The 26990-nt window shown below is 47.8% G+C and overlaps 2 protein-coding genes across 2 annotated transcripts in view; one reads left to right on the top strand and one right to left on the bottom strand.

Annotated features, from left to right (window-relative positions):
• Positions 1-26990, bottom strand: part of SYN1 (synapsin I) — an 86979-nt gene that overhangs the window by 39115 nt on the left and 20874 nt on the right. Inside the window, exons 2-5 of the mRNA XM_035140651.2 lie at positions 20424-20481; positions 17918-18009; positions 15652-15808; positions 14438-14527 (exon numbers count right to left, since the gene is read on the bottom strand). Of these exons, the coding sequence (XP_034996542.1) occupies positions 14438-14527; positions 15652-15808; positions 17918-18009; positions 20424-20481 (397 nt within the window). The remainder of the gene's footprint in view (positions 1-14437; positions 14528-15651; positions 15809-17917; positions 18010-20423; positions 20482-26990) is intronic.
• On the top strand, positions 2866-12147 carry TIMP1 (TIMP metallopeptidase inhibitor 1). The gene is made up of 6 exons (XM_035140652.2): positions 2866-3007; positions 3534-3698; positions 6953-7050; positions 7934-8051; positions 10575-10696; positions 11846-12147. Exons 2-6 carry the CDS (start codon positions 3569-3571, stop codon positions 12050-12052), a joined length of 675 nt encoding a protein of 224 aa, XP_034996543.1. The 5' UTR covers positions 2866-3007; positions 3534-3568; the 3' UTR covers positions 12053-12147.

The following is a 26990-nucleotide window of genomic DNA, read 5'->3' as shown; positions in this document are numbered from 1 at the left end:
TCAAGGAGAACTCTTGCCAAGCTCATTTGCCCAGGCCTGCCCATCATAGCTGCCAAGTTTTCCCTTTTCTCGCGAGGAAGCCTATTCAGCATAAGGGAAAATCCCTTTAAAAAAGGGATAATTTGGCAGCTATGCTGCCCATTCAGTTTCCTACAACCAGATATTCTGGTCCGGGTCTTGGAAAGCAGGTGATACTGGAAGGTTTGCACTCAACTTCAGAGCCAACGTGACCCCAAAATCCCCAGACTCTGATGGAGTAACATTCAGGATTCTTTATTTGCTGAGTTGTATTTCCTGAGCAGTAGAGAAGAGAAGACCTCGGATCCCCTTTCCTGAGTCATACACCAGTGTGCAATTGTATGAGCCACCCTGTGACCTTTTGCACGGCCCTTGAGCTCAGCACCAGCAGTGGGAGGGACAAGAAAGTCAGTAGCAGCCCATGTGCTGTAGAGGGACTTAGTCTTGTGCCATCACTGAGGCCAAACCAAGGTCAGGGGTAGCTATGCAAGCACCACTTTTTCTTATTACTTCTACAGCAATTAGCATCCTGCACTTTCAGGTTCCAACAGGATTCCCAAGGTGGCTTACAAAACAATGCAAACTGCAGGCCCCTCCCAATGTCCTTTTAATTTCACATCTCAAAACATTGGGGAGGTTACACACAATCACATTTCCATTATCATTTACATCTGCAAAACTTTCAGGTGATCAGACCGCTTCATTGCTATTTGGTGCAGGCCCTGTCACTTCCTGCTAAAATACCGTCACTTTTTATACCATACAAATGCTGGTTTATTAGAAAGTGTTGAATTAGTTATAAATGGAAACGTAGAAGGGAGGATAGGAGGAAGTTCATAGAGATAAAGAATTGTATTTGACCAATATATGATTATGTGAAGGTAATCTTGATGTTATTAATGTTCAAATGTGTTTATGATTTTGTATGGTTCTGGTTTTTGTTTTTGCTGTATTTTTCTTTTTGTTTTCTTTTTCCCTTTTTATTTTTTGTTATTATAAAATCAATAAAAATATTATAAAAACATAAAAAAATGCTGGTTTATTTTTTGTCCCACTTCTGCTGCACTAAGACAGCAATAACACAGTAACATTGGAGAACATCATAGGACAAATAATAGAGCAGAATGAGGTGCAGTCATAAAGCCATCCACACATACACACAGAGTGTCATGGCTTCCCTCAAAGAATGCTGGGAACTGTAGTTTGTTAAGGGTGCTGAGAATTGTTAGGAGTCCCCCCAAGAGCCTACAATTTCCAGCACTCTTAACAAACTACAGTTCCCAGCATTCTTTGAGGGAAGCCATGATTGTTAAAGTGGTAAGAGGGATTCAAAGGTAGGTGTGGCTGTGACCTTAGCTAACTTGAAAAGACATGCTTGTGAGGTTCTATGAATGCCACAGAAGTTGCACACACATTCCAGATTGCTAAGGAATAGTCTTGGGGCTCATCCTGAGAGACAGCAGAAGAGCAGTAGCAGAGGTGAGGAGACATCATGAGGTGGTTTGGAAATGAATTTAGCTGCCAATGTAACCTTTGGCCCTGAAGAAAGCTCAAAGGAGCTCAAAGGAGGTGGAAGTTTTTGTGTTTTCATAGAACTATTTTCACAGGGCTCTTTAACACTCTTCTGCACTTTCTGGAAACAACTTAAGACTTATTATTACTGATAATAATATTTAGTAGTCACTCTTCCCACAAGTGACCTTAAGCAACTTACAAACACAATATAAACTCTAAAACTAATTACAAAAATGCCAACGAAAACCTTAAAGAACCCCACGACTATACAATTAAAAGACATAACTTAGAGAGCCTGCCCCACTAAAGGAGGCCACAAGGACTTGAAAACCTCAAGGGCCTGGCAACTAAAAATAAAGGTGGTAGCAGGCAAGCCTCCCTGGGGAAGGCATTCCACAAACTTGCTTCTGGAGCTCCTGGCTTGTTTCAGTGCAAAAGTTCATCTTGTAGCCAAGTTATTTTCCAAACTACCCCATTTCCCAACTGGGTGAATAGGACTCTGCCATGGTTGTCTTCTTGTATTTCAGTTCATCTGCAGTTATTTTCTCTCCTGTTTTTGCTATACGATGTACATCACCTTGAGACATCTGTGTGAAAGGCAGTTAATTAAGAGGAGGAGGAGGAGGAGGAGGAAGAGAATGGAGCTCTCAGAGTCTCCAAGAGGTGCAGAAAGCTGTCTTGCCCCCTTACATATTGCTTCCTGCAATTTCCAGTCATCTGAATGCTTATTTTACCAAAAGAGAATATCTGTGAAACTCAGAAGCTTGCCCAGACTTAAAAATCACAGACTGATTCTACATGGATAGCTCGGCTGGTTAGAGCAGGGTGCTGATAATCCCAAATTTGCAGGTTTGATCCTGGCATGGGACAGCAGCATATTCAAGGGGTTGGACTCTAGATGATCCTCAGGGTCCCTTTCACCTCTACAATTCTAGGATTCTATCTCACTTATTTAGTATGCCAATTTCCGTGACACGAAGGTAGTGACCAACACACTGTAAACTGGAAGAGCAAAGGAGGAAATTTCAGTGATCAACCCGAGAAGGAAAGAGTCTAGAGTACAAGAATAACACTCTGGGAGCTCCAGGAGGATGTGTGTCTTAGAAGCCAGCCGTCGAAACAAACACCATCACTTTCTTTCAATTAACCGAGTCATCCCAAACTTCCGCTAGACCTTTGAGGGGGCTGCGGCGGCTCCCTCCCTCCCTCCCTGTCCACCTTCCCCGCCTCTCCCTTAAGAAAGATTCTTGAGCCAAGAGGCACTCCACCCTGGCACGACGGCTAGCTCAAAACCACAGGCGGCTGCTACTGCTGCTGCTGCTGCCTGTCACGCCCATTTGGCAGCCAAGACAGGAAAAGCAGGGGGAGGAGAGGCGAGGGGAAAGTGGGGTGAGCTTTAAATACCAGCCGGAAAGCCCAGGAGCTGCAGGCTGAACTGGCAGCACACGCCTCGAGAGCAGCGGCAGAGAACAAGGTGAGCAACGCCCAGACGCTGGGGAGGAAGGAAGCCGCCAGCCCGCCTGCAGATTCCCAGCCCTCTTCACCCAGAGAAATGTCGACCAAGGCTCCCTCTTCTGCCTGTCCTTCTTCCTCCCAGCCTTTTTCTACGCTGGCACAGAAATCTCAGGCGCTTGACTTCCCTTCCTGGGATTCCCCCATGCCTGCTATGGCTTCCCCCTTTCAACCCACCGTCCCAGCCTGGGTGGGGTGTCTCCATAGGGACAGGAACCCACTGCACAGCTTGGGGGGCACACACCCACGGGGGAGGGAGGGGGGAGATGCCCCTGTGGTCCTTCCCGCCAAGTCATCCTTCTCTCCACCCTTCCTTTAGTTTCAATCCTGCCCAACCCACAAAACTGGGAAACAAAGAGCTTTGTTTATCCAGGGTTAGAGATCTCCCTTGCAGGTGCTACTCTGTGGATGATGTCCGCACCCCTTTTCCTGAAGGTCCCTCTCCTGAAACAACTCTCTCTCCCTCTCTCTCTCTCTGTGCCTTCCAGGTCACGACTGAGTCGCTTCTCTCCTCGGGTTAAAAATGGACTCCTCTAAAGTGTGTGTTTTCCTGACAGCCAGCTTCCTCCTTCTGGTTCTGCTGGGGGATCCAACTGCAGCCTGTTCCTGTGCCCCCCGGCACCCCCAGTCTGCATACTGCTATGCTGATGTTGGTGAGTCCACGCCCTGCCCTCCTCTCGGCCCTGTCTGACTTCCTCTGCCCTTTGGGGCACAACTTGTACCAACAGCCTGTGTGTTCATAACCAGTCATTTAAATAGTTTGATGGCGTACTGATGCCACTTGAGTAGTCAGACTTTAGGAGTGTGTTTTGAAGTCACTAGAAATGCTTTCACTCTGGATTACTTCCCAGTGGTGAGTGCTTGGACCCAGAGGAACTGCCCATCATCTCAGCATGCCTATGGCAATCGGATTGAGGGGGGCTTCCAGACTCTCATTATTTTCAGATGGGAGACCAGCAAATTCTGGTTGCACAGTTGTAGTTGAAAGTTCATAGTAAGGAAAGTGAGGAGGAAATGCAGTGGAAAGCACAGAACCACCTCATAGAAGCCTCTGTATAATTGCTCATTAAATAGCCAATTTCATCTAAGCTCCCTGCAAACAAATCAGGACACAGAGTCAATAAACAGGTTACCTGGAAGCGCCCCAAGATGGTGATAAGGATGTTGAAGGTGATGATTCTAGCTGGGCTCTGGGGTCTTCCTCATCTTCAACTACCTAACCTGGATAAGTTTGGCAATTGAACTTTCCCCAACAATTCATCTCCATCCCAGAAAAAGCTTCACATGCGAAATTTCTGCAAACCAGGCAGCTGGTAGAAGCGCAGGAACCCAAACACCACACAAACTGAAGGTTGGCAGTGCAAATGGAAACTTGGTCATACATCATGGTATGCTGAGGTTTCATCCCCTCTAAATGCTCCTGGAACTGTTTCAATACTTCTGCTTGCTAACACCCCCTTAAAAGTGCTTCAGAAGCATTTTTAAGTCCTGCAATAGTACGCACTTGATAAAAAGTAAATATGCCCTGCACTGCCCCCTGCTGGCATTATAGTATACAATCTACAGTATACGTATTCCCTTAGATGTACCTCAGCTACATTCAGTATAGAATCCGGCAATTAATTTCGCCCCCCAAAACTGTCACTAGGAAACTTTGACCCTGTCACTGAAATAAATTAGGCAAATGGGCATGTTTAGCTGGTAGGCTTGAGTCTGATTTCAAAAATGTGCCTCTTTCTTTTCTTGTCTCTTTAAAAAAAGATTTACATAAAATGATTCTGGGCCATTTTATTTTATTATACATTCTAAATTTGTGGTGGGATGCAATGCCCCACCATTACAAATGGTCCATCTGCACAAGAACTTCAGCCAGATGGAATGATCTTGCCCCTTCTTCACCTGCTTTTCTGCAGGTTCTCCCAGCCTCCCTGCCCCAAGCCAGTTTCAAGAAGTGGGGGAGCTCTTTTGTGCAAGAAGTCCTCACACAGCGCTTCCTCTGAAAGGGCTACTTAGGTGATTCACCCTTTGAATTTTTAAGATTTCTGTTCTTTCCTTGACTGGGATTGAAAGAGGCTCAGGACTCATAGAACACTGAGGTGGGGAGCAGGAGGAGAATTGCAGACAAATATGACCAGTGTGACTGAATACAACTGAAATTATTTGGTTTACATGTTATAAACCCTCATCTCAGCTGTTATCAATATATTATTATGCCACTAGTAACAAAAATTGCAATCATAGGTACCTGCCTTATATCAAGTCAGACCAGTGCTTTTTTCAGGGGATATTCAAGGGACACAGTACCAGCACATCTTTTGTTGTTGTTAAAAAGTGTGACACTTACTGTGACAACTTCATGGTGAGTACCAGCACCTATTTTTCTAGAAAAAAGCACTGAGTCAGACTATTTGTCAACTTTGCCTAGTATTGTCTACTCGGATTGGCAGCAACTCTCCAGGGTCTTGGTCAGAAAGGGAGGGCTTCCCCCCATCACCTGCTCCCTGATCCTTTTAAACTGGAGGAAGCTGCCTTATACCAGGTCAGAGTACTGCACTATCTAGCTCAGCATTGCCTACACACTGACTGGCAGCAGCTCTCTGGGGTTTCAGACATGGGACATTCCCAGCCCTATCTGGAGATGCTGGAGATTGAACCTGGAATGCCCTGCCCTGCCCTGAGCTACAGTCCCTCCAAGGACCTAATCAGAGGAGAGCACTAGCTATGCCTAAAGGCCAAGCCCATCACAAAGCTGTAGTAATTTGAGTCTTCTTTGGTTGCAGACTCTCAACACAGCACAGAGAAAGCAGCTTCCTTGGCTGCACTAGGGGGTGGGGGGGAGGCCGAGAGTGGGATTTCCACTTGCAGTCCAATCAACATGCGCACGCACGCACGCACGCACACCCCTCCCACCTCCCTCCTCCCCCTCAGTTTCCTTCAAAAGCCTGCTTGGAGGGAGATTATGGGAGAGCCTACAAAGAGGATTACATCTCACTTTGCATTTCCTAGCAGATCTATGACCAAAATGTGAATGACTGAAGAATAATCTTCAGCCAAGTGTTAAAATGCAAGTGGTGTTTCAACAACTCCAGTACATGAACCTAGCTGCAGGAAAATCTGTCCAGTGGCTTTTAGGAACTCTGAAAAGTGTCACCAGGCTCCCCCTCCCCACAAACTACTGAAGACTTCCTTGTTCCAGCAAGCTTTTGTTTTGTTTTTATAATTTGGTCTTAATGGCTGAATTTGTCTCCTTCTTCATTGAGCCTTCGTATTGTTGTTTGTAATGCAGTTTATTGTTGTAAGCTGCTCAGAGTGGCACATTTTGCACTGAAAGAGCAGAAACTAAATGTCTGCATAAAAAAACCCAGGCAGTCACAGCCCGCTCTCCACTTTCTGTATTCAGGGGGCTTTCAATATCAGATGGCCAGCACAGTCAGAGGTGAGATGACGGGAGGTAGTCCGTATGGAGGGCATCACTGACCAAACTCCAAGGGGAGGACTTCAAAACCCTGGCCCTTACAAGAGAAAGAGAGTATGGTTTTATGGGGAAATTGAGTGTGAGAATGGAGAACCGTGGTGTCCTCCATATGTGGTCAGGCTCCAAAGCCCATCCACCTCAACCAGCAGAACCAAGACTTAGGAGAGATGGGAGTTGTAGTGCAGCAACATCTGGAGGGCCAAATGTTCCCTGCTGCAGGCCTTGTGAGAACAACAGGTCTGGGTGTAACTCTGAGGCTGCAGAGCAGACAAATCGCAGAAGAAACCGGAGCTGAGGTGACAAGATTCCCAAGTGTCCTGCACCTGCTTAGGGTGTAACATAATGGGAGAGAGGCGTATGAAAGTCAATGTCAAGAGCTGGGGAGAAGGGAAGAAAAGCTGTGATGCAATACCCTTTTTTTTCCCTCTGCAGTGATCCGGGCTAAGTTTGTGGGAGTCAGCAAGCAGCAGGTGAACATCTCCATAGGGGAACCAGTGTGGTGGATGCGACATGAGATCAAAACCACCAAGGTGAGCTTCTCCCGCTACTATAATGTAACTCAGAAACTCGCCAATGGGATCCCCTATAGCTGCCATTGTGCTGGTGGGCAGGACAAGGTGGTGGAGATTCCATTCCACAGCTAGTGAGCCTGCTTGGATCTACGCAGCAATGAAAAGCAGCCGCCAAGTGTTCCTCATCATCAGTAGCTCCTTCCCTCTTCCCTGAAGATGCTACGTTTGCTGAGCCTAAAAACTTCCCATGGAATGTGAGCACTTTGCCTCTCCTCCTTGCAAGTTTTTGCTCTGCGCTGCCGCCCACCATTCTCAGAACAGCTGGTTTCTCCCTTTCCTTTCCTTTCCTTTGTTTTCATCCTCACTTCCCACTCCCTGCAACACCCTCTAGACCAGGAGGGGCTGCAAGGTGCCCTTGCGCTCTGAGGATGCCTCTTGCTTGTCTGGCGGGAAACCAGCCTGCAGCACAAAGGCAAAATGTACATTGCTAAGGATGCTTTTGCGTCTGGCCCCACCACTAGTGGCATGCAGCTCTCAGGAGGTGGCCTGGAAGGGAATGCAGCCCTCAGGTTCCCTGCCTCTGAAGGTTTTCTACACCCCTGAGGCCTCCGCAACACACTGACAGGTACTCCTCTGTTACCCTCTGAAGGGGGCGGCGGCAAAAGATTGAGCCTTCTCAGCAGTAGACCCTTCTTCAGCATTATGATGATGATGATGATTATCATCATCATCATCAGTTAAATTTATGGGGCTTGAACAATCATGAATGCAAGACATGTGCTTCCCCCTGAGCTACAACCTCTTACCCTCTTCTGTAAGAGCCGGGAAGAGTCCTGTCCCTGCACTTGTCCCTCTATTGGCCCCTTCTTGGTCACTGAACCACCTTCCCCCCTCTGCACAGGTGTACAAGGGCCCTGAGGAGATGCAAGATGTCCGTTTCCTCCACACTCCTGCCATGGAAAGCCTCTGCGGCTATGAGCACAAGGGTCCTCTCAAAGGAGAAGAATATGTCATTGCAGGTATGGTGCGCCATCTTTTTGCCAGGGAGCACTTGGGGCAAACTGAAACTCACAAATAGCCCTGAGTGAAAGAAGGCAGGCCTATGTGCCCTCTGCTCACAGCCATTTGAGGGTGGCATGGATTTGTCAAGAGGAGCGCCATGTCACTGAGGCCTAGATATGTGGGGAGTGGCTATGGCACCAGAGAGCAAGGGAAATGCCTTCTGCACACGCTCAGAGGCATCCCCCTGCCAAACTGCACAAGAAAGGATAGACAGTTCTACCTTATAGCCCTTCCAGGATCAAGGCCAGCCCCGTCACAGGAACGAAAGCCTTTGGCAGCAGGTTTGAAGTTCCCACTAAGAAGTACCAAATTGTCGCTTCAGGCACCAATGAATTTTCTCTCTCAGGTGTCTAAATGTTTTGAACCACCACAAGTGAGAGAATAGGAAAATACAGGAACCTCATGGGGTGAAGAGGCTGTGATGGCCTTTAAAGGAGAATTATACAATGGAGAATAAAGTCATGACTGGCTACTAACCATGATAGCTCTGGTCAGACTACTGGAATGCCGCCTCTGAATAACAGTTGCTGGAAAGTGCAGGAGGGGAGAAGGCCCTTCTGCTCTTCTGCTCAGCTGCTGCTGCCTGCTTTCCCCTGGGCATCTGGTTGGCCACTGTGAGAACAGGGTGCTAGACTAGATGGGCCACTGGCCTGATCCTGCAGGGCTCCACTTATGTTCTTAGAAAGTGCCAACCAGTCTAGGGGTTCAGCGATATCCTGGATGCTTTTGTTCTGCAGTTGCTTTGACACCCACTCTGAATCTGCTGCTCTTTTTGGACCAGCCACAACCAGCCCAGGGCCTTCATGACACCCAGGACTGTGTCACTCACAAAGCTTCCCTCTTAGAAGAGAGGAAGAATAAGTCAGGATCACGCAAGACTTCCTTGGGAGCACTGTGTTCTGGGCATCATGAGCACACAAAAATGGGCTTGGGGAGGTTTTTCAATGGAAGGCTATGAAGTTACAAGATTTCAGGAGGAAGCTACGGAGAATCACCAATAAGAAACAAAGCAGTCTTGAAACCTTTCCAGGTGCAAATCGTATTGAAATCCTGTGTAACCTCCCTGATACCATCATGAGCACAAATCATCATGAATACACAGGAAAAGGGGCATCCAGAGTAGCCCTTATACTGTTGATTTTGAACATCTTAACCCCAGCTTTTGTCGGAGAGCTTAGGCCTGATCTAGCCCAACAGCTTAATGCAGGAGTGCCCAATTTTTTTCCAAAGAGGGGCCAGATTTGATGAAGTGAACAGGCGTGAGGGCCGACCAAATTTGTGCTTTTAAAAGGATTGAAGTTGTTGAGCTAGGATTTAACCCCAAAGTTGTTGCTTACCCCAGGACATACAGTATATTGCCGCGGGGACCAGATTAAATCGACCGGTGGACCAGATTAGGCCCCCCAAACGGACTTTGAACATGCCTGGGTTAATGCATAGTAAGCACTCCTATGCGGACAGCACCTCTTCAGAATCCAGGAGTGGGATGGTCAACTGAATGCTCTCCCATGGAGGCAGGTGGAAGAGTTGCTACACAAAGGATGCCAGCATCTCATGGATAGTTTCAGGGCAGGCCAGAATGCCTCTCCCCACCAACAGTCAATTTTTCTATGTGCAGTCAGTGAGTTGTTCTTTTAAATGGATGAGTTGTGAGCACCCTACACTGCCCAGGAATATCTCACAGTTAGCGCCATGTCTAGGCTGGCCTCAAAGCTGCTTGTAACATAAGAATGTCAACAATATGTTTTCTGCTCTAATGGCCGAAAAACCCCCAAAACAAATGAACACAGCATGTCTTTTTGAAAGGGCAGCTTAATAACAGAGTAGATTGCCTAGGAAACTAGTGAAAACTCTTTTCTTCCCAGGGATACTTTAGCTATGGGTCATGAAAACACATAATGTTGTTTGGGGCATGAAATTCAACTGACTGAGAATATCAGCTTTCATTTAATTAAGAAGAAGCAGTGGCAGCAGGTTTCTAGGCCTCATGTTTTTAAAGATCTGTTATGACACTGGAAATCTCAAAAAGCAGAGGGAATGCTGCATGAGATGCTCGGGGAGAGGGGTTCAATACCTCGCATGGCTTCCTAACCTGAGCCACGACTACCAAAGTCAAATAAATCACGCAAAACTGAACAAATGATGGGGGAAAAATGACTCATGCAAAATGGCCTCATATGAATTACGTACTCAGGTCACACAATTCAATTTTTGGGGAGCATGGAATTTGCACTTGTCCAGCAAAAAGATTTTTTATGACACACATACACACCGAAGGGCAGGTTATGCACAACCCTGCTTATGGTTGCAAAGATGTGTGGTGTTATTGATAAACCTTCAAACCTCTCATCAGGTTACAATTTTAGTTATGAAAGCAAGGATTGGGGGTGACAAGGCCTTGTGCACAATTCCTCTATATTCTCCTCCTCCATATTTACACTTAACTTTTCTCTCTTACCTGCTCTTTCACCTCCCAACAGGCATGCTGGAAGGTGACCGTGTCATGATCACGGCCTGCTCCTTCATCGCGCCGTGGTCTCAGCTGTCCTTTGCACAGAAGCGAGGCCTGAGTTCAGACTACAGCAAGGGCTGCAACTGCACAGTGAGTACCTGCCCCCCAGCAGACCCTTTCAGAGGGACCCCAGAGACTGATGTAGTTGTTAAGAGGAGGTCATACGCTTGCAGACGGGGCAGGGCCCTCCAGGAGAAATCATCCAGCCTCTGAAGAGCTCTGTCTAGCTCAAAAGCCAATGTCATTTGACATTAGCTGCAAAGGGTCTAATGAAAGACATGCTTCCTTATCTGTTATACGTATGAGCTGCCATATGTCCGGGATTTCAAGGGCAGAATTGATGTCAGGGGGGGGGGGATTTCCAAAAGGTGGCACTTTGTCCTGGGGTGTCCTGGTTTTTATTTTTTGAAAAATGGCAACCCTATTTGGACCCTAATTTATTTTTTAACAGGAACCGTATTTTAAACTGAGCAAGGATTGAGGGGTCAGCCGCACTGGCGCACAAGTCCACCCCCTTTTCCCCAGTGTGGAGAGCAAGGGGGTCTTTGACAAAACTCTCCCCCATATGATCTCACTCAGTGGAAGAAAATGACTAGGAATTGTTGAGGAAAGCCCTGTGGGGCCAGAGTGAGTCCTCAGGTCACTGGTGGGTGGTCCTCACGATTAGGGCAAGGCAGAGCTAACACATCACCAGCAGTGGTGGTTGGGGTGTAAAGGAACTGGTAGGGCAAAAGGCAGGGAGACCAACAGGAGGTGGCGTCAGAGCCAATGACAGGCACAGATACCCCCAAGAGGATGTTGAATTTTATAGTTCATTATCAATCAAAGATGAATGGATAGAGGCTGGATCCAGATCTCCATTTTTCCAAAATGTAAGTAAGAAGCCAGGCAGGTGGGGTCTGGCTGAGAGCAGAATGAGGTTGGTGGAGCAGGGCCCCATTTGCCCTCCTGCAGGACCGGCCCACCCATGAGGCAAGGTGAGGTCACTGCCTCAGGCGAGACGATTCACAGAGGCAGCAGATCCAGATATGGATCTTATCCCACCTCACTTGTTCCTGATCTAGATCCCCCCCCACTTCTTCCCTGGTGGGGAGGGGGTGCCAAAATGTATTGGGCTGGTTTTGTTCTCATGGACCAGCCTCCACTGGTCAACAGAGGTGGGGGATGGGATGTTGCTACAATGTGTGAGGGGGACCTGTCCACTCATGTTTCTGTGTGTCACTCTTCCTTCAAAAAAAGGTTGTTCCTTGCAATTCCATGCCATGCTCCATCACCTCTGACAACCAGTGCCTGTGGACAGATGGGATCATGTCCAGGATATGGGATGGTTTCCAGGCCAAACGCTTGGCTTGCCTGCCCCGGGGCGAAAGCACCGGCCTCTGCACTTGGCAATCGCTGAGCACCCAAGGGCCTGGCTCCCTTCGCAAAGTTCTCCTGAGGCAGTGATATCTTTGTGGACCCTTCCCTTCCTATCCCTGGATTGTCAGGGATTGTTTTTAAAATAAAATATTGTTTTTAAAATAAACGTCAGTTCCAAACCACCTTCTCTGCCCTCGCCTGTTCTTCCTTGTTTGCTCTCTGCCTGGAAAATCTGAAGCTTCCATTAAGAGCAAGCCTCTAGTTCTTTTTCTGGAAGAAAAACCAGAAGAGCCAAAAAGTTTTCTGCAAAGGGCGTAGAGCCAGGAGAAGTTGTAGATGTTGTTCTTCAGTGGTCATGGAGAGAATCTTCTTCAAAATGAGCCGTAGAGCCTTTCCCACATCAACATTTTCTGCAGGACCTTCCGGATGGCCTGTTTATTGAGCATCCATCCTCATTTGTTGCAGGGAGATGAGCTGGCCCTGGCTATGGAAGGAGGTTAGGGGATGTTGCACCAAAGAAAATGTTCTACCACTTTTGAGTGCATTTCCCTGTCACTTTTCCTTCTTGCAAAAAGCCCAGTATTTGGGAGGAGTAGGTTTGTCATGCAAGATCTCCCTGTCAACCATAACTGCACAACCTGAATTGGCCATCATGTGTTTGAATCCCACTAGAAGATAGTGACAGTCTGGAACTACCCTCTGACTCCTGGCCCTTCCCCATAAACCTGAAATGCAGCCTGCCAAGCATCTGCTTTCAATATTAATCATTAGCCCGACATGGCTTCCAAGCTGTTCAAATGCGGCTCCTAATGCTGGAGAGGTAGCCCCTCCATCTCCAACCATGCAGTGTACTCAAGAGAACCTCGGAGGAGGAGGAAACCAAGGCAATAAGGCCGCTCTGCAGGGTCTCAAGCATGGGCAGTGGAGAACTATTCCCTGCAGATTGTGGCTCGGCTTGAAGAGGAAGGAACGGAGCAACTGCTTACAGCAATGGACTGTTTGGAGGTCCCCCCCACCACTGTGCTTAACAATTATACTGGGCATTGTAAGAAGAGTTTAAAATAAAAATTCCCTGTCTGCAGCTCTGTAGTTCATTGTTTTAAAGGCTAGAAGGAAACAGGAGGAAAGGGTGATTGGGAAAGGGGAGGGTTGCTGGATGATGGTTGCAGATGCAAAGCAAGAAAAGAGATAAGCTTTTGGTGTTCAGAGGTGTCTACTACCTCTGACTGTGTGAGTAGCCCAAAGCCATTATGGCTAGCAGTCATGAGCCTAGTCCCAGTAACAGCAAACGCAAACCATGGGTTGGGAAACCCCGATGCAAGCCCTTATTCATAGTCCTAGCCGCAGTCTCTTGGCCAGCAAGGTGTGTCCATAGGAATACCATACAAGGAAGCATGTGACATATTTTGAACCTGAAAGCTGTGTGTTCTCACCCCATCTCATTTAAATCCAGTGCACAATGAGAGCCAGCCAACATTTAAGCCCATGACAGCCCCATTTGAAAATGGCAATGGGCCAAAACCATCAAAATGAATGTCAATAGGGACAAATGTAAGGTTCTCCACTTAGGCAGGAAGAACCAGATGCACAAATATGGGATGGGGGAAACTAGGATCTAGACCAGGCATCCCCAAACTTCGGCCCTCCAGATGTTTTGGACTACAATTCCCATCATCCCTGACCACTGGTCCTGTTAGCTAGGGATCATGGGAGTTGTAGGCCAAAATATCTGGAGGGCCGCAGTTTGGGGATGCCTGATCTAGACCATATGCTTAACATGAGTCAACAGTGTGATGCAGCAGCAAACAAAGCTAATGCTATTCTAGGCTGCATCAACAGAAGTATAGTGTCCACATCAAGGGAAGTCATAGTACCACTCACTTCTGCCTTGGTCAGACCACACCTGGAGTCCAGTGTCCAATTCTGACACAATTAAAGAAGGATGTTGACAAGCTGAAACATGTGCAGAGGAGGGCAACCAGGATGGACCAGGGTCTGGAAACTAAGCCTTATGAGAAGTGCTTGAAGGAGCTGGGTATGTTTAGCCTGGAAAACAGGAGACTGAGAGGAGATATGATAGGCATCTTCAAATATCTTAAGGGCTGTCATATGGAAGAGGGAGCAAGCCTGTTTTCTCCTGCTCTGGAGGATAGGACTCCAATCAATGGCTTCAAATTACAAGAAATGAGATTCCAACTAAACATTAGGAAGAACAGTAAGAGCTGTTTGGCAGTGGAATGGTCTCCCTCTGGGGGTTGTGGACTCTCCTTCCCTGGAGATTTTAAAGCAGAGGTTGGGTGGCCATCTGTCGTGGATGCTTTAGTTGAGATTACGGCATTGCAAGGGGATGGACTAGATGACCCTCATGATCCCTTCCAATTATTCAAGCCTTTCTGATCACTGATCTAGCACAAAAAAGGAAGTAGAAATATGGTATCTCCAGCCCTCCCACCACATTCCAGCCCAACTTACCATCTCCTTGTGATTGGGGTAGAAGGTCTGGTCAATGAGTGGGAATTCTTCCGGTCCAAGTTTGCGAAAGAGGCGAACCATCTGGGCAAACTGTCAGGAGGACACCACAGGTAAGAGGCAGAACAAGAAAGAGACCTTCTAAATCTGTTCTAACTCCCATTTGCCTCTATTGCTTCCCTGAACCCCTTTCCCCCTCTGGGAGCTGCTGCTGCTGCTGCCTTCACAGCGAGACATTCGAAAGTCCACTTTGGCTGCAGGCCAAAATCAAAGTGGGGGTCATTAACTTAGCCTTCCTTCTTATGACCTTCTGCTCTGTTTCCCTTCTATTTATGAAGAACATAAGAAGCCGCCTGCTGGGTCAGGCCAACAGGTACTCTACCATCCTGCTCCCACAGTGGCCAATCAGGCCACTTCCTGTGTATTGGACCCATGGCATCCCAATAGCTGCTCCATGCCTGAGGCTGCATCCTTGCCTGGATCTGGTGAGCTTACAGCAACGCAATAAGAACCCTGCAAGCTCAGATGCCTCTAGTCCAACATCCAGTTCCCACAGCAACCAACCAGAAGCCCATGGGAATCCTGCAAGCATAAGCGGAGCAGAACAGCGCAGCACTCTCCTCCCAGGTTCTCCACCCACTGTCATTTAGAGGCCCAATTCCTCCAATACTGGAGGCTTTATAACCCCCCGGAAGCCTTATCCTCCAAGAATAGTGTCATCTATGTTCTAGAACAGCCTCTCTGCTCGAATCCTGCCAAGCTATATGACTGTCTGTTGCCTACAATTTAGTTAACACTTCTCCTGTTTATCCAAGGCTTTTAACTGGGTTTCACTGGCCATTCAAGCTTTAGTCTCTCAGCTTTATGTCAATTTCTTTTAATTTAGTGATGGTTCCATGGGAAGAAAATGAGCAAATGAGCCCTGAGCACATGATACCTGAAAAGCACATTCAAAACACATTTGGTCCCTCCAGGAATTCTGGGCTCCTTCATTCATTATTCATTTTTGGATAGTTGTAATTCTCTAAGGGGTAAACAACAGTGCCCACAATTCTGTGAGGGGAAGAGAATGCTTTAAAGATACTGTGTGTACACACCCCTAGTCCTTCCACTTCTGGGTATGCCAATAAACACTGCACTCATTTTTGCCACCTAGTCCAAAGCCTACAGTCATGTAGGTCTGGTCCTTCCCCCAAACATCAGCTCCCACCACTCACCACCCAGGGCTTGTCGCAAAAGTTGTACACAGAGTGCAGGGAGTTGACGCTGGGCACTCCTGCGTACTGCAGTCCTATCACGATGCCACGATGGTCTCCTCCACGGGCCATGCTGAAGGCATGCTGACGGACCAGCACAAAGTCGGGCTTCAGGCTCCTAGAAGGAGGAGGAGGAAGAGGAGAAGAAGAACCAGCGTGATAAGGAAGAAAAGGGTGGCCAGGAAAACCACTCTCCCCCATCCTTGCTCATAAGGCCTGCTTCCTAGAGACCAGGATCCCAGAATCTCAGCTCTCAGGTCTGTAATCTCCAATCTGCTGCATCTCAAAGATGAGACCAGGTGTTCTCTTGGACCATGTGCTTGCTTTCCTTTGACCACTGAAGGAGCCATAGATTCCTTTCCAGGGCTAAATCAACCAGAATGCATCTGCTGAGTCTGTACATTGGTGTTGTCTAGCATAATGGATAGCTCAGATTCTCTTTTGTCCTACAGCCCTCCTGTCTCCTTTCTGTGCGATGTAATCCATTGAAGCAGTCAAGTACAACATTGTTTTACTAGAGTGGACATGCAGTAGATGTTGGTTCAGCCAGTCAAACTTCCTGGCTGGAGCATCCTTCCTTTGCATGTGACCAGTAGGTGAGTGTGACCTTTCCAGACCTGGTAAAAGGCCAAATCACATAGCTCCCTCCCTCCCTTATTTTTCGTCTTGCTTGCTTCCTGCTTCACCTGGACTGCACTGCTGCTCTCAGCCAGCAGTCCCTGGGTTATCTCCCATATGGGGTGAACCTATTTGTACTTATTTGTAACCTCGAGCCTTAAGCCTGCCTTCATTGGGAAAGGAGTATGACAAGGCTGTATATTGTCTCCCTGCTTATTTAACTTATATGCAGAATTCATCATGCGAAAGGCTGGACTGGATAAATCCCAAACTGGAATTAAGATTGCCGGAAGAAATATCAACAACCTCAGATATGCTGATGACACAACCCAGATGGCAGAAAGTGAGGAGGAATTAAAGAACCTTTTAATGAGGGTGAAAGAGGAGAGTGCAAAATATGGTCTGAAGCTCAACATCAAAAACAACTAAGATCATGGCCACTGGTCCCATCACCTCCTGGCAAATAGAAGGGGAAGAAATGGAGGCAGTGAGAGATTTTACTTTCTTGGGTTCCATGGTCACTGCAGATAGTGACAGCAGTCATGAAATTAAAAGACGCCTTTTCCTACGGTTTTCCCAGTAGTGATGTATGGAAGTGAGAGCTGGACCATAAAGAAGGCTGATCGCCGAAGAATTGATGCTTTTGAATTATGGTGCTGGAGGAGACTCTTGAGAGTCCCATGGACTGCAAGAAGATCAAACCTATCCATTCCTAAGGAAATCAGCCCTGAGTGCTCACTGGAAGGACAGATCGTGAAGCTGAGGCTCCAATACTTTGGCCACCTCATGAGAAGAGAAGACTCCCTGGAAAAGACCCTGATGTTGGGAAAGATTGAGGGCACAAGGAGAAGGGGAGGACAGAGGACGAGATGGTTGGACAGTGTCCTTGAAGCTACAAACATGAGTTTGACCAAACTGCGGGAGGCAGTGGAAGATAGGAGTGCCTGGCGTGCTCTGGCCCATGGGGTCACAAAGACTCAGACATGACTAAATGACTAAACAACAACAAAGGCAGTAAATAGCTGTTTTTACTTTTGAGATTTTTGAGATTTTAATTTTGAAATTTTGGCAATTTTTTGAAATTTTAAAATTTTAACAAATTTTGATTTTTAAGATGGCTAGTGTGGCTTTTGACGAAGATGCAGGGCCAAGAATGCCTAAACTGAACGTACATAATTTTGATCACTGGAAGCATACTCCTAGAATCAAGAGAGAATTTGGATGCTATTGAAAGTCCTAAGCCTAGTGGGGGTTGAACTAGATGACCCTCATGGTCCCTCCCAACTCTAAAATTCTATGATTCTCTCTCTGCATAAAGTTTGAAAAACTTTGCCTCATGTTAGAAAGGAAAGCACTTCCAATGGTGGTTCCAGATGACCTGATTTTTAAGCATTCATCCTGCTTTGTTTACATGGAGATTAGGTGATGTTAGCTATTTAAGGAGCATTCACCCTGACTTGTTTGCAGGGAGATTAGATGACCTTTATTTGCTGTGTGGGATTGGATCCCACTCGGTGGAAGTGCCTTGAAACATGAGCAGAGAAAACACATGCGCACCTGCGTCAAAACAAGCTGAATGAGCCACCAAAGGACAGGCACTGCCACTTACCTGACTACCTTAACACCGTTGCGTATAACCTCCATGTCAACGGAGAAGTTGCCATTGGCATGAGCCACCAGATTGAGGTCGGAGAACTCTGCCTGCAGGAGACACCCACAAGACCTAGTCATGGACCAAGCAGCACACAAAGTACAGTCAGCAGCCCCCCTCCTGACTCTATGGAGGGACCAGGGATACACAGAAAGCCTGAAAAACACAGGCAGGACAGTTCATAGGTACGCAACTGGAATGGTTTTGTGTGCTGACTTAAGTCCTAGGAGACCCCAGGGTCCTTTCAAGAATCTCTTCAGTAAGAAGATCAGGAATTTTATTTATTTATAAATGTTTTTAGGCTGCCTTTCGGTGTACACTCATCCAATGCAGCTACAACAGAATATATAGAACCAAAAAGCTACCAGACGCCTCAATCTAGGGCATTGGACCGGTATTAGCAGAGCCATCTTTCCCATAGGGCTTAGTGGTGCATCGCGCCAGGGCGCCGGCTTCTCAGGGGTGCCCCAGTGAGTGGGGGAGCTATGCGGCTTTGCCGGCAGCCTCCCCTTTTCCTGCGCGCCCACCAGCTGTGCCCCGCCAACCATATGCCTGGCGGGTGCACAGCTTCCCTCCCTCTGCAGGGATTGCTCTCCCGTAGCAGCATGGGGGAGAGTTGCGCCCCACCATGGCTGGCAGTGCGCAGCTTCGCCCCCCCCCCACTACCCGTGGTAATTTGGGGGCGCTGGGCTGCACCCCAGCACCGTATCTGCTAAAGACGGCCCTGGGTATTAGCTTAAAAAAGCACCTTAAAAAAATCATGCCTGGTCCAAGGGGAAAAAGCACAACTTCACATCACAGCAGTTAAAAGAAGCCCATTTTTAACCAGAGCTTGAGCTGATTGACATCCAACGCCTTTTTAAACTGTGTTGGGGAGGTGGAGGTTAATTGGGTTGTTTTTGTTTTTATTAAGTATTTTTTGATTTTATATTGTGATTTTATGTTGTAACTGCCCTGAAACGTGCAGGTATAGGGTGGTTTGCAAATTTAATAATAAATAAAATTAATGAATAAATGGGGTATGTGTATTTTGCACAATGTCGGTAGACTTTGGGGTTCAAGTAAAAGAAGAAAGCAGCTCCAACCAGCCTGAATTCCGCCTTCCCCATCACATGGGTAAACCAAGACCTAAGCAACCATCCTGCATGAACTCAGTGTGCACCCAAAACATAACAGAATCCTTCATAATGCACAGAGGTTTTCCCAACAACAAACCAACAATTAAATGCCAATGCATCTATCAGTCTTTAGAAGAGATTCCGAATATAATGCACAATTGTTTGAGCTGAACGCTTTTCTTATATGGGTTTACATAGGTCTGCTTTCAGTTGCATGTTGTGTGTTTTTTGTATGTGTAAGTCTGCTTGTTTGTTTCCCCTTCGAAATAAAAAAGGGGAAGACAAAGTGACATTAAAAGGACTTCTTGGAAACTGCTGACCTAAGCCATCAGCCTTGAGTTTCACTTCCTGCTCTCACTGTGGTTGTTGCGTCCATTATTTCCAAAGTTACCCAGAATCCCCTTTCTGAATCAGGCAGTGGTTTGTGCCAGTAGCTCAACCACAAAAGCCACCTCATGACCTTGCCCTGGGCTCAGCCTCATGCCGGGGAAAGTGAGGGAACAATGAACGGCAACTTTTACCTCCCCCAGGGTGCATGGAGAGGGTCAGACTGAGGCCAGGCTTCTTTCATAAACATGCAGCATGCTCACCTACTGCCAACTGCAGACACACATTGTATCTTCAGGGTTTAAAATGTGAACTTCCTCAGTGACAAATTTTGGCTATGTGCGTGCAGGCGACTAGTGTCATGGTCAGTCTGGGGTCACAAACAGGACCACAGGTTTGAGGAGCTCTGCTCTTAGATCAGTTGGCCCCATAGGGGACTGGGGAAGGCCCACATTTGATGTGCATTGCCATTCAAACGATGTGTGTTCACATCACGTGAACAATTATGCAGGGTGGGGCTTAGCTGGCCCACCCATATATTATTCAAGTTGGCACCCTTGGTTGGCCCCAAGGAGTGTGCTGGATCAGCTGCAACACCAAGAGACAGCCATTTATATTTCCCACAATGCCACAAAGAGATGCTACCTTGAGGACATTGTGGAGATTTAAAATGGCAGCCCCTAGACTGAGCCACCCATCACTGGCTGAAGCGCCAGCTGGGGTGGGGCTGGTAGAGCAGGGGCCAGCAGGTACCCAAAGGTGGGCGCTGCTTCTGGGTCTAGACAATGTGCTTTCCAGCTCAAGATGGAGGAGCTGCAACCACAGCAAACAGAATACACCATCCCGTTAGCCAAGCCCAGGCCATTGATAGCAAGCGAAGCCATGTTTGTTGCTCCACTCCACCTGCTAGTCCCAGGCTTGTCAGAGCCTGTGGAGTGAGCCCACAGTCCCCACTAGGTTCCAGCCTGAGCCTATAAGGCTCTTGGTTCTTGAGTCCCCCACCCTGGACACTGGCTTACCTGCTCAACTTTGATGTCCATCTCCCCATGAAGCTTCTTCCCTTTGAAATATTTCGCCCTAGAAAAAGAAAGGCATTGTTAATGTCTCTGGCAGTAAACAAAACACCATGTTCAGCTCAGTTGGTAGAGCAGGAGACTCTTAATCTTGGGTTCATGGGTTCGAGTCCCACAGGTTGGACTAGACAACCCTCGTAGTTCCTTCCAACTCTACGATTCTGCAATTCTAATCTCTAAGTTTATAATGATCCCAACTGGAGCCAGCAGCACAAACACAAACAACTCACCTGTGTGGCCACACCACAGCGCACAGAACAACAGGGCTGGATCCAAGCCAAAAAGTATTGATCCAATTCAAAGCACAAGACCCACTTCCTCAGTCGAACTAGAACAGAGGTGGGTCCTCCACATGCTGCTAGACTCCCGACTCCCATCAGTCAGCATGCCCAATGGTCTGGGATGGCAGAGGCTGGAGACCAAAAGCCTCTGCAGAACCACAGGTTTTTTCCTGCCTTGAACTGGAGGGAACCGAAGTCCTGGGGTGATATGCAATGTGAGGTAGTTCTGTCAGCAAAAGGATTTCTGCAGCGCAATGGAAGGTGCCCCCCCTTCACACACAGCCTAAATCTAGTCTAGGGGTTCCCTCCAACCCTCTAGAGCAGATTTGGAGTGGGTTCGAGGCACTCACAGCTGGAAGGGGAGGGGAAATCCTGCTGCCCCAGTGGTAATCCTTGTGCTGACAGGACAGCTTAGTACAATCCTGCCCCTGGAAACTGAATTTGAGCAAGGATGGAACATGGAATCTGTGTGGCTATCTGCTGCTAAAGAATATTCCAGCCTTGGTCAGCATCTTTTCTGAGCACAATCATTCCTGCCTGCTCTGCTCTGCTTTATTCTATTACTGACATTTAAAACAGAATCCATCTATCTTCTAGATCAGTTCCTACCCAAAGAATCATATGGAACATGGCCTCCATCTCTTCCAAAAAGCATCAAGGCCTTCCAGAATGTAAAGATGGCTGGGTGCAATAAATGTGCAGTACCGGTACTTAGTCACTTGCCGCCAAGGAACCAGACATACTCTCCAAGCAGCGCTTCTGACATGGGGACATCACATCATCAAAGCTCAGTATTTTGTTCCTGGGGAAATGAAACTCTCCCCTCCTCCTCCCACTTCCCATATTGCAATGCTGTTGTTTGTTTGTTTGTTTATTGAACTGCTGTGTAAAGTGTGGTTGTTCAAATTATGGCAGGCTCCAATCTCCCCACAACTCTGCCTGCAGTGGAAAATCAAAATTTGACACTGTAGGTACATATATTTTTAGCCCCCACTCTAGTCATGGTTATAATTTGTTTCAAGTTGGTTTTAATACTGTGTTTTCTATTGCTGTGACCTGGGGCCTGCTGGTGGATAATAAATCTAATGATAATAATAGTAATTTTAAAATGGTGGTCCGCCTTCCACTCATTCACATGGGGTTCATGAATCCATCAGGACATCCACACAAGCCCCAAAGAAGTGCATGGGAGCCACAAAACCCTTCTGTTCCCAAAAGCAGCCAGAGATGCTGCTGGATTTTCACAAACAATGCATGAAAGGGAGGTTCATTCCCTGACCGGACTCAAGGATAGACTGCCTGTGTACATGGAAGGTCCATGCAACTATCTAGGCAAATAGCCACTGACGGACCTTCCATTGCAACTGTTTCCAGGGTTAGCCATCACAGATGTCTTGAATATGGAATCATGAAGAGCCACAAAGGCTATTTTCTACCCGCACAGTCAGAGGCAGCCTCCTGCTATATACCAGCTGCTGAGAATTGAATGTCAGGAGAGAACTCAAGTCCTGCTTTAAGGCTTCCCACAGGCACCTGGCTGGCCACTGTGAGAACAGGGTGCTGGACTCTCTCCTGTGTTTTTATCAGCTTGGGTGACTAAATCCACCGGTGGTGTCCTTTAGTCCACAAAAACTTATGCTATAATGGGTTGGTTTTTAAGGTAAAAGGTAAAGGGACCCCTGACCATTAGGTCCAGTCGTGACCGACTCTGGGGTTGCGCGCTCATCTCGCATTATTGGCCGAGGGAGCCGGCGTACAGCTTCCAGGACATGTGGCCGGCATGACAAAGCCGCTTCTGGAAAACCGAGCAGCACATGAAAACGCCGTCCCGCTGTAGCAGTTCCTATTTATCTACTTGCATTTTGACATGCTTTCGAATGCTAGGTTGGCAGGAGCTGGGACAGAGCAACAGGAGCTCACCCCGTCGCGGGGATTCAAACCACCGACCTTCTGATCGGCAAGCCCTAGGCTCTGTGGTTTAACCCACAGCGCCACCTGGGTCCCTTTGGTCTTTAAGGTACCACAGGACTTTGCAGTGTGCATATTTTAAAACCAGGACTCTGTTAAATCTTATTTTACAGCCACCTAACCTAGAGGCTTGTGGTAGTGAAATCCACCACACCTAGTGGCAGTGAATTCCATAGGCTAGTTACATGTTCTGTGAAGCAATATTTCCTTTTGTCTCTCCTGGAAGGCTATTGAGGCCACCAATGGCTGCAAAGGCAGTTTAACCCACAGGCACAATCGCAGCTGGCCAGGGCCAGGGCTCTGGGGTCCATTTCGCAGCCCATTCTAATCCCCTTTTCAGCAAATCCAGTTCTTGTAATATGGCGCCCCCTCGTGCCCACACACAAACATTCAGGCTCGTGGAAAGTGGGCAGGGTAGGCAGGCAGGGCAGCAAGCAAGACCTTTGGGATTTTGCTTCCAGCTCTGAGGGAGTCTAGACACAGCAGCTAAAAATAAGATGTTTTCCCCTCCATTTACAGCTCACTCTCCTCTCAGCAACCAAATGCCCAGCAGGGACAGGATGGCACAAACTGAAAGACGCAGCAGCAACAGCGAGGCAGCCCGGCCGGCTGCAAACGCACAGCTTAGAAGGGGAAAGCCAGGACCCAGCAGAGGGGCTTGCACATCGATCGTCCAAGCATGAGCGCACCTGAAAGCATTCCCTGACAATGCTACTGGTATTTGTCATCCCCAGGGATATTCAGCAAGGCTTGTACAGCTCTGGTGCCCAGCAGTGTCAGAATGAATGGTCTCCCCACCCTCTGCACATTCCAGCCCCACCGACCAACCTTTGCCCACCCACTTGCAGTGGTTTGGCACTGCAGCTGCTCACCAGTCTCACCATGGCTATGGCAGGTGGGGGTTTAGCCCCAAATGGCTGGAGGGCACCATGTTGGCAAAGGCTGCCCTAAACACCATATTTCCAGCACAGTTAGAGCCAATCCCTCTTTGCAGGGAACTCTGACATTTGTTCCCTAGGCTTCTCTGAGTCGAGGGGCAGCGAAGTGAACTACCGTATGCCCCGCTCCCCTTCCGGGATCCCCTAGGCGCAAAGATTATGTTTAAATCCCATGAAGCGGCTATTTGGAGGCAGGAGAGAGAGATTGCCCCTCTCGGCCGGGCTGCGATGCTACAGCGTGTCCTCCCTCCTCCAGTCTCCGATCCTGGACAGTTTCTCTCCCCCCCCCTCCATTCTGTAGCTGGAGCATCACTGAGGCGCCCCCGCGGCCTCCTGACTCAGTCGGATGAGAGAGGGAGGAGAGAGAGAGACGATGATGACGACGCTTCAGCCGTGCGCACCGCGAGAGGAGCTGAGCGCCTGAGCGCGTCCTCTCTGCGGATCACAAGATCCTGCCTATTCCTCCCCTCCCCCTCCCCCCGCGGTGCGAGACCATCTCCCTCGCGAGCTATCCTGGAGCCCGAGCGGCTGCAGAACTTCAAAGCTAAAGGCCAGCAATCGGTGGAAAGGAACGCCTGGCAAGGCATTTGCAAGACGAGGGTCCGCTGCGGCAGCGCACTGCCTTGGAACAACAATGGTCCCTTCTTAGAATCGAACTCTGCACCAAAATCCCTTTCTCACCCGCGCCCAACGATGGTTGCATCCTAAAACTCAGACTTTTCCGCATTGCAAAACAACAACCACCACCCCAAAGTCATCCATACTGAGGCATACACAGCACACACGTACGCATTGCAACAAAAGTCTGCGTGTCGAAGAGTGCAGCTGTCTCAGCTAAATAAATCCGCATTCCCTTCCCCGGTCTCTCTGCAGCAATGGACAACTGCGTTTGGGGAGAGAGAACGTGTGAACCTTCGGGAGACTGCCGCCTGTGGTGCTACGGATGCGTGTTTCTTCCGTGGATGGACTTTTCTGTACAAAACGCGACCTCGTGCTCCTTCACGATTTTTCAGCCTACCTATAAATCACTCCCCCCCGAAAGCTACTGAAATCTGCCCGATGGAGAGTCTCTTGCTAAAAATTGCAGCGAAAACAGCTGGCAAGGGGACGTGAGCTGTTTTCGCTGCAATTTTTAGAAAGTTAATGGGCCTCTCAGGAGGGCAGATGGCAACAGCTTTCTGAAAAAGCATTTCGCAGGTAGGCTGCAAAATCCTGCACCATTCCACATCACCTGTTTCCACACTCCTCAAGAAAACTGCAAAATCCTATGGTAGCCTGCATTGCATTCCTGACGCCTTCGATTTATGCAAAGCCCTGCACTGAAATTTTGGGTTACCCTCCAGGAGGCAGGACCCTATTCTTCTGCTGCAGGATGCACGCCCTGCTGGATAGGATGCCATTCACTTATAGAACATAGCAGACTGCTTTGTTACACAGCGCTGCATCTTCTGCGCAGCAGTCACCTTGCAAACACACATATCATCTGCATTGCAACATGGACAGCTTCTGCTGCATGACTGCAACATGTTCTTACAGGCATTCATAATAATAGCCTAATAATAATAATAATTTATTATTTATACCCTCAAAAGCCCCCAAAATGTGTACAGCTCAGTTGGTAGAGCATTAGATTCTTAATCTCAGGGTCATGTGATCAAGCTCCACATTGGGTAAAAAGATTCCTGCATTGCAGGGGGTACCTTCCAATTCTACAATTCCATGATTCTATGCTGCTTGGGTTACAGCTATTCCATTGCTAGTTGCCCAGAGGTGGGGGGACTTTTCACCCCAAGGGCCACATTTTCTTCTGGGAGCCACATTCCAGTGGGGGTGGGGCTAGAGGCAAAAGTTGGAAGAGAAAGTCATGTGAATTTTACCTTTCTGCAGTAGGCTGGTTTCTACCCACACATATTTCTGTCCTCCCACAGGACAAGCAAAAAGCATGATCAGACTTCCAAGGATCTACTCCAGGCAGGCAAAACCATTAAAGAAGGAGGGAAAGCAGGACCAGTATGAGGTGTGGCCTGGGCACAGTCCCAAGGGCCACATACAGACAACATCCATGTTGTAGCCCTAGTCTTCCAATGAATGCCCACTACAGTTTTTTTTAAAAAAAAATGGTTTCTCATCTGAGGCTGAGTGTTTCTGAACATGTGCAGAGTGTAACCACACATGCACATATCACTGAAAGGAACAAAGTGGGCTTCTTTAAGAAGAAGATGTAAGGGCACTTTAAAATTAACTGCTTTTAATTATCTTTAAAAACCTTTTGAAGATGGTTCAGAAACTTCAGTTGGTGCAGAATTTGGTGGCCAGGTTGCCCACTGGGGGAAGATGGTTAGAGCATATATACACATCACCAATCCTAGCCTGACCACACTGGCTGCCAAGTAGTTTCTGGGTCCAATTCAAAGTGCTGGTTTTGACCTATAAAGCCCTAAACGGCTCAGGACTGCAATACCTCAAGGACCGCCTCTCTCCATATGAACCGACCCAGACCCTGAGATCATCCTCTGAGGCCCTTCTTCCTGCGCCTCCTCCATGAGAGGAGCAACATGAGAAGGGGCCTTTTCTGCGGTGGCCCCCATTTGTGGAATGCTCTCCCCAGAGAGGTTCAGCTGACGTCTTCATTATGTACCTTTAGGAGCCAGATGAAAAACATTCCTCTTCAACCAGGCCTTTGGCTGATTTATATCTTATACCCTTTTTAAATGTGCTTGTGAGGGTGTGGGGAAGGGGTTTATTGGTTTGTGGGGTTGTTCTTGTTTTTATTATGTAATTTGTGGTTTTATATTACATTTTTATGTTGTGATCTATGGATGAAGAGTGGTTTATAAATAAATAAATATTCCTCATGTATCACATTAAGATAGTTGTTTAAAAGGCAGTGATGATGATCACAATACTACAAATGAAAATAGGAAAACAGTGAAAATGCTCACCCCACCTTCTCGAGCCTTCTGCTTTGTTCCTTCCCTCCCTTGGCTTGTTATCCACCTGTTCCAACAAATGTTCACAAAGCAGGAATTTCTGGTTGCGCCTGTAAAATTCATTTTGGCTAACAGCTCCTAGTTCTCTGATAAGAAAATTTATTTCTGACTGTGGGGCACTGCATTCTACGCTGCTAACAAGCAGCACTGCTTATCATGAAACGGTCACTGGGTGTGCATCTTGCTCCTTGCAATTCTGCAGCAAAAACAGAGGAGGAATAAGACTGCAAAGCAACTCCCCCGGCATCTACCTTGATAGAATTTTACTGCACCAAACCTGATAATACAGCTATCTCTTGCTTTTGACTTGTGGTTGCTAAAACCATTGCCCTCTGC

The sequence above is a fragment of the Zootoca vivipara genome, chromosome 16 (genome assembly GCF_963506605.1).
Source record: "Zootoca vivipara chromosome 16, rZooViv1.1, whole genome shotgun sequence".
NCBI lineage: Eukaryota > Metazoa > Chordata > Lepidosauria > Squamata > Lacertidae > Zootoca > Zootoca vivipara.
This window is presented reverse-complemented; position numbering and strand designations above follow the sequence as displayed.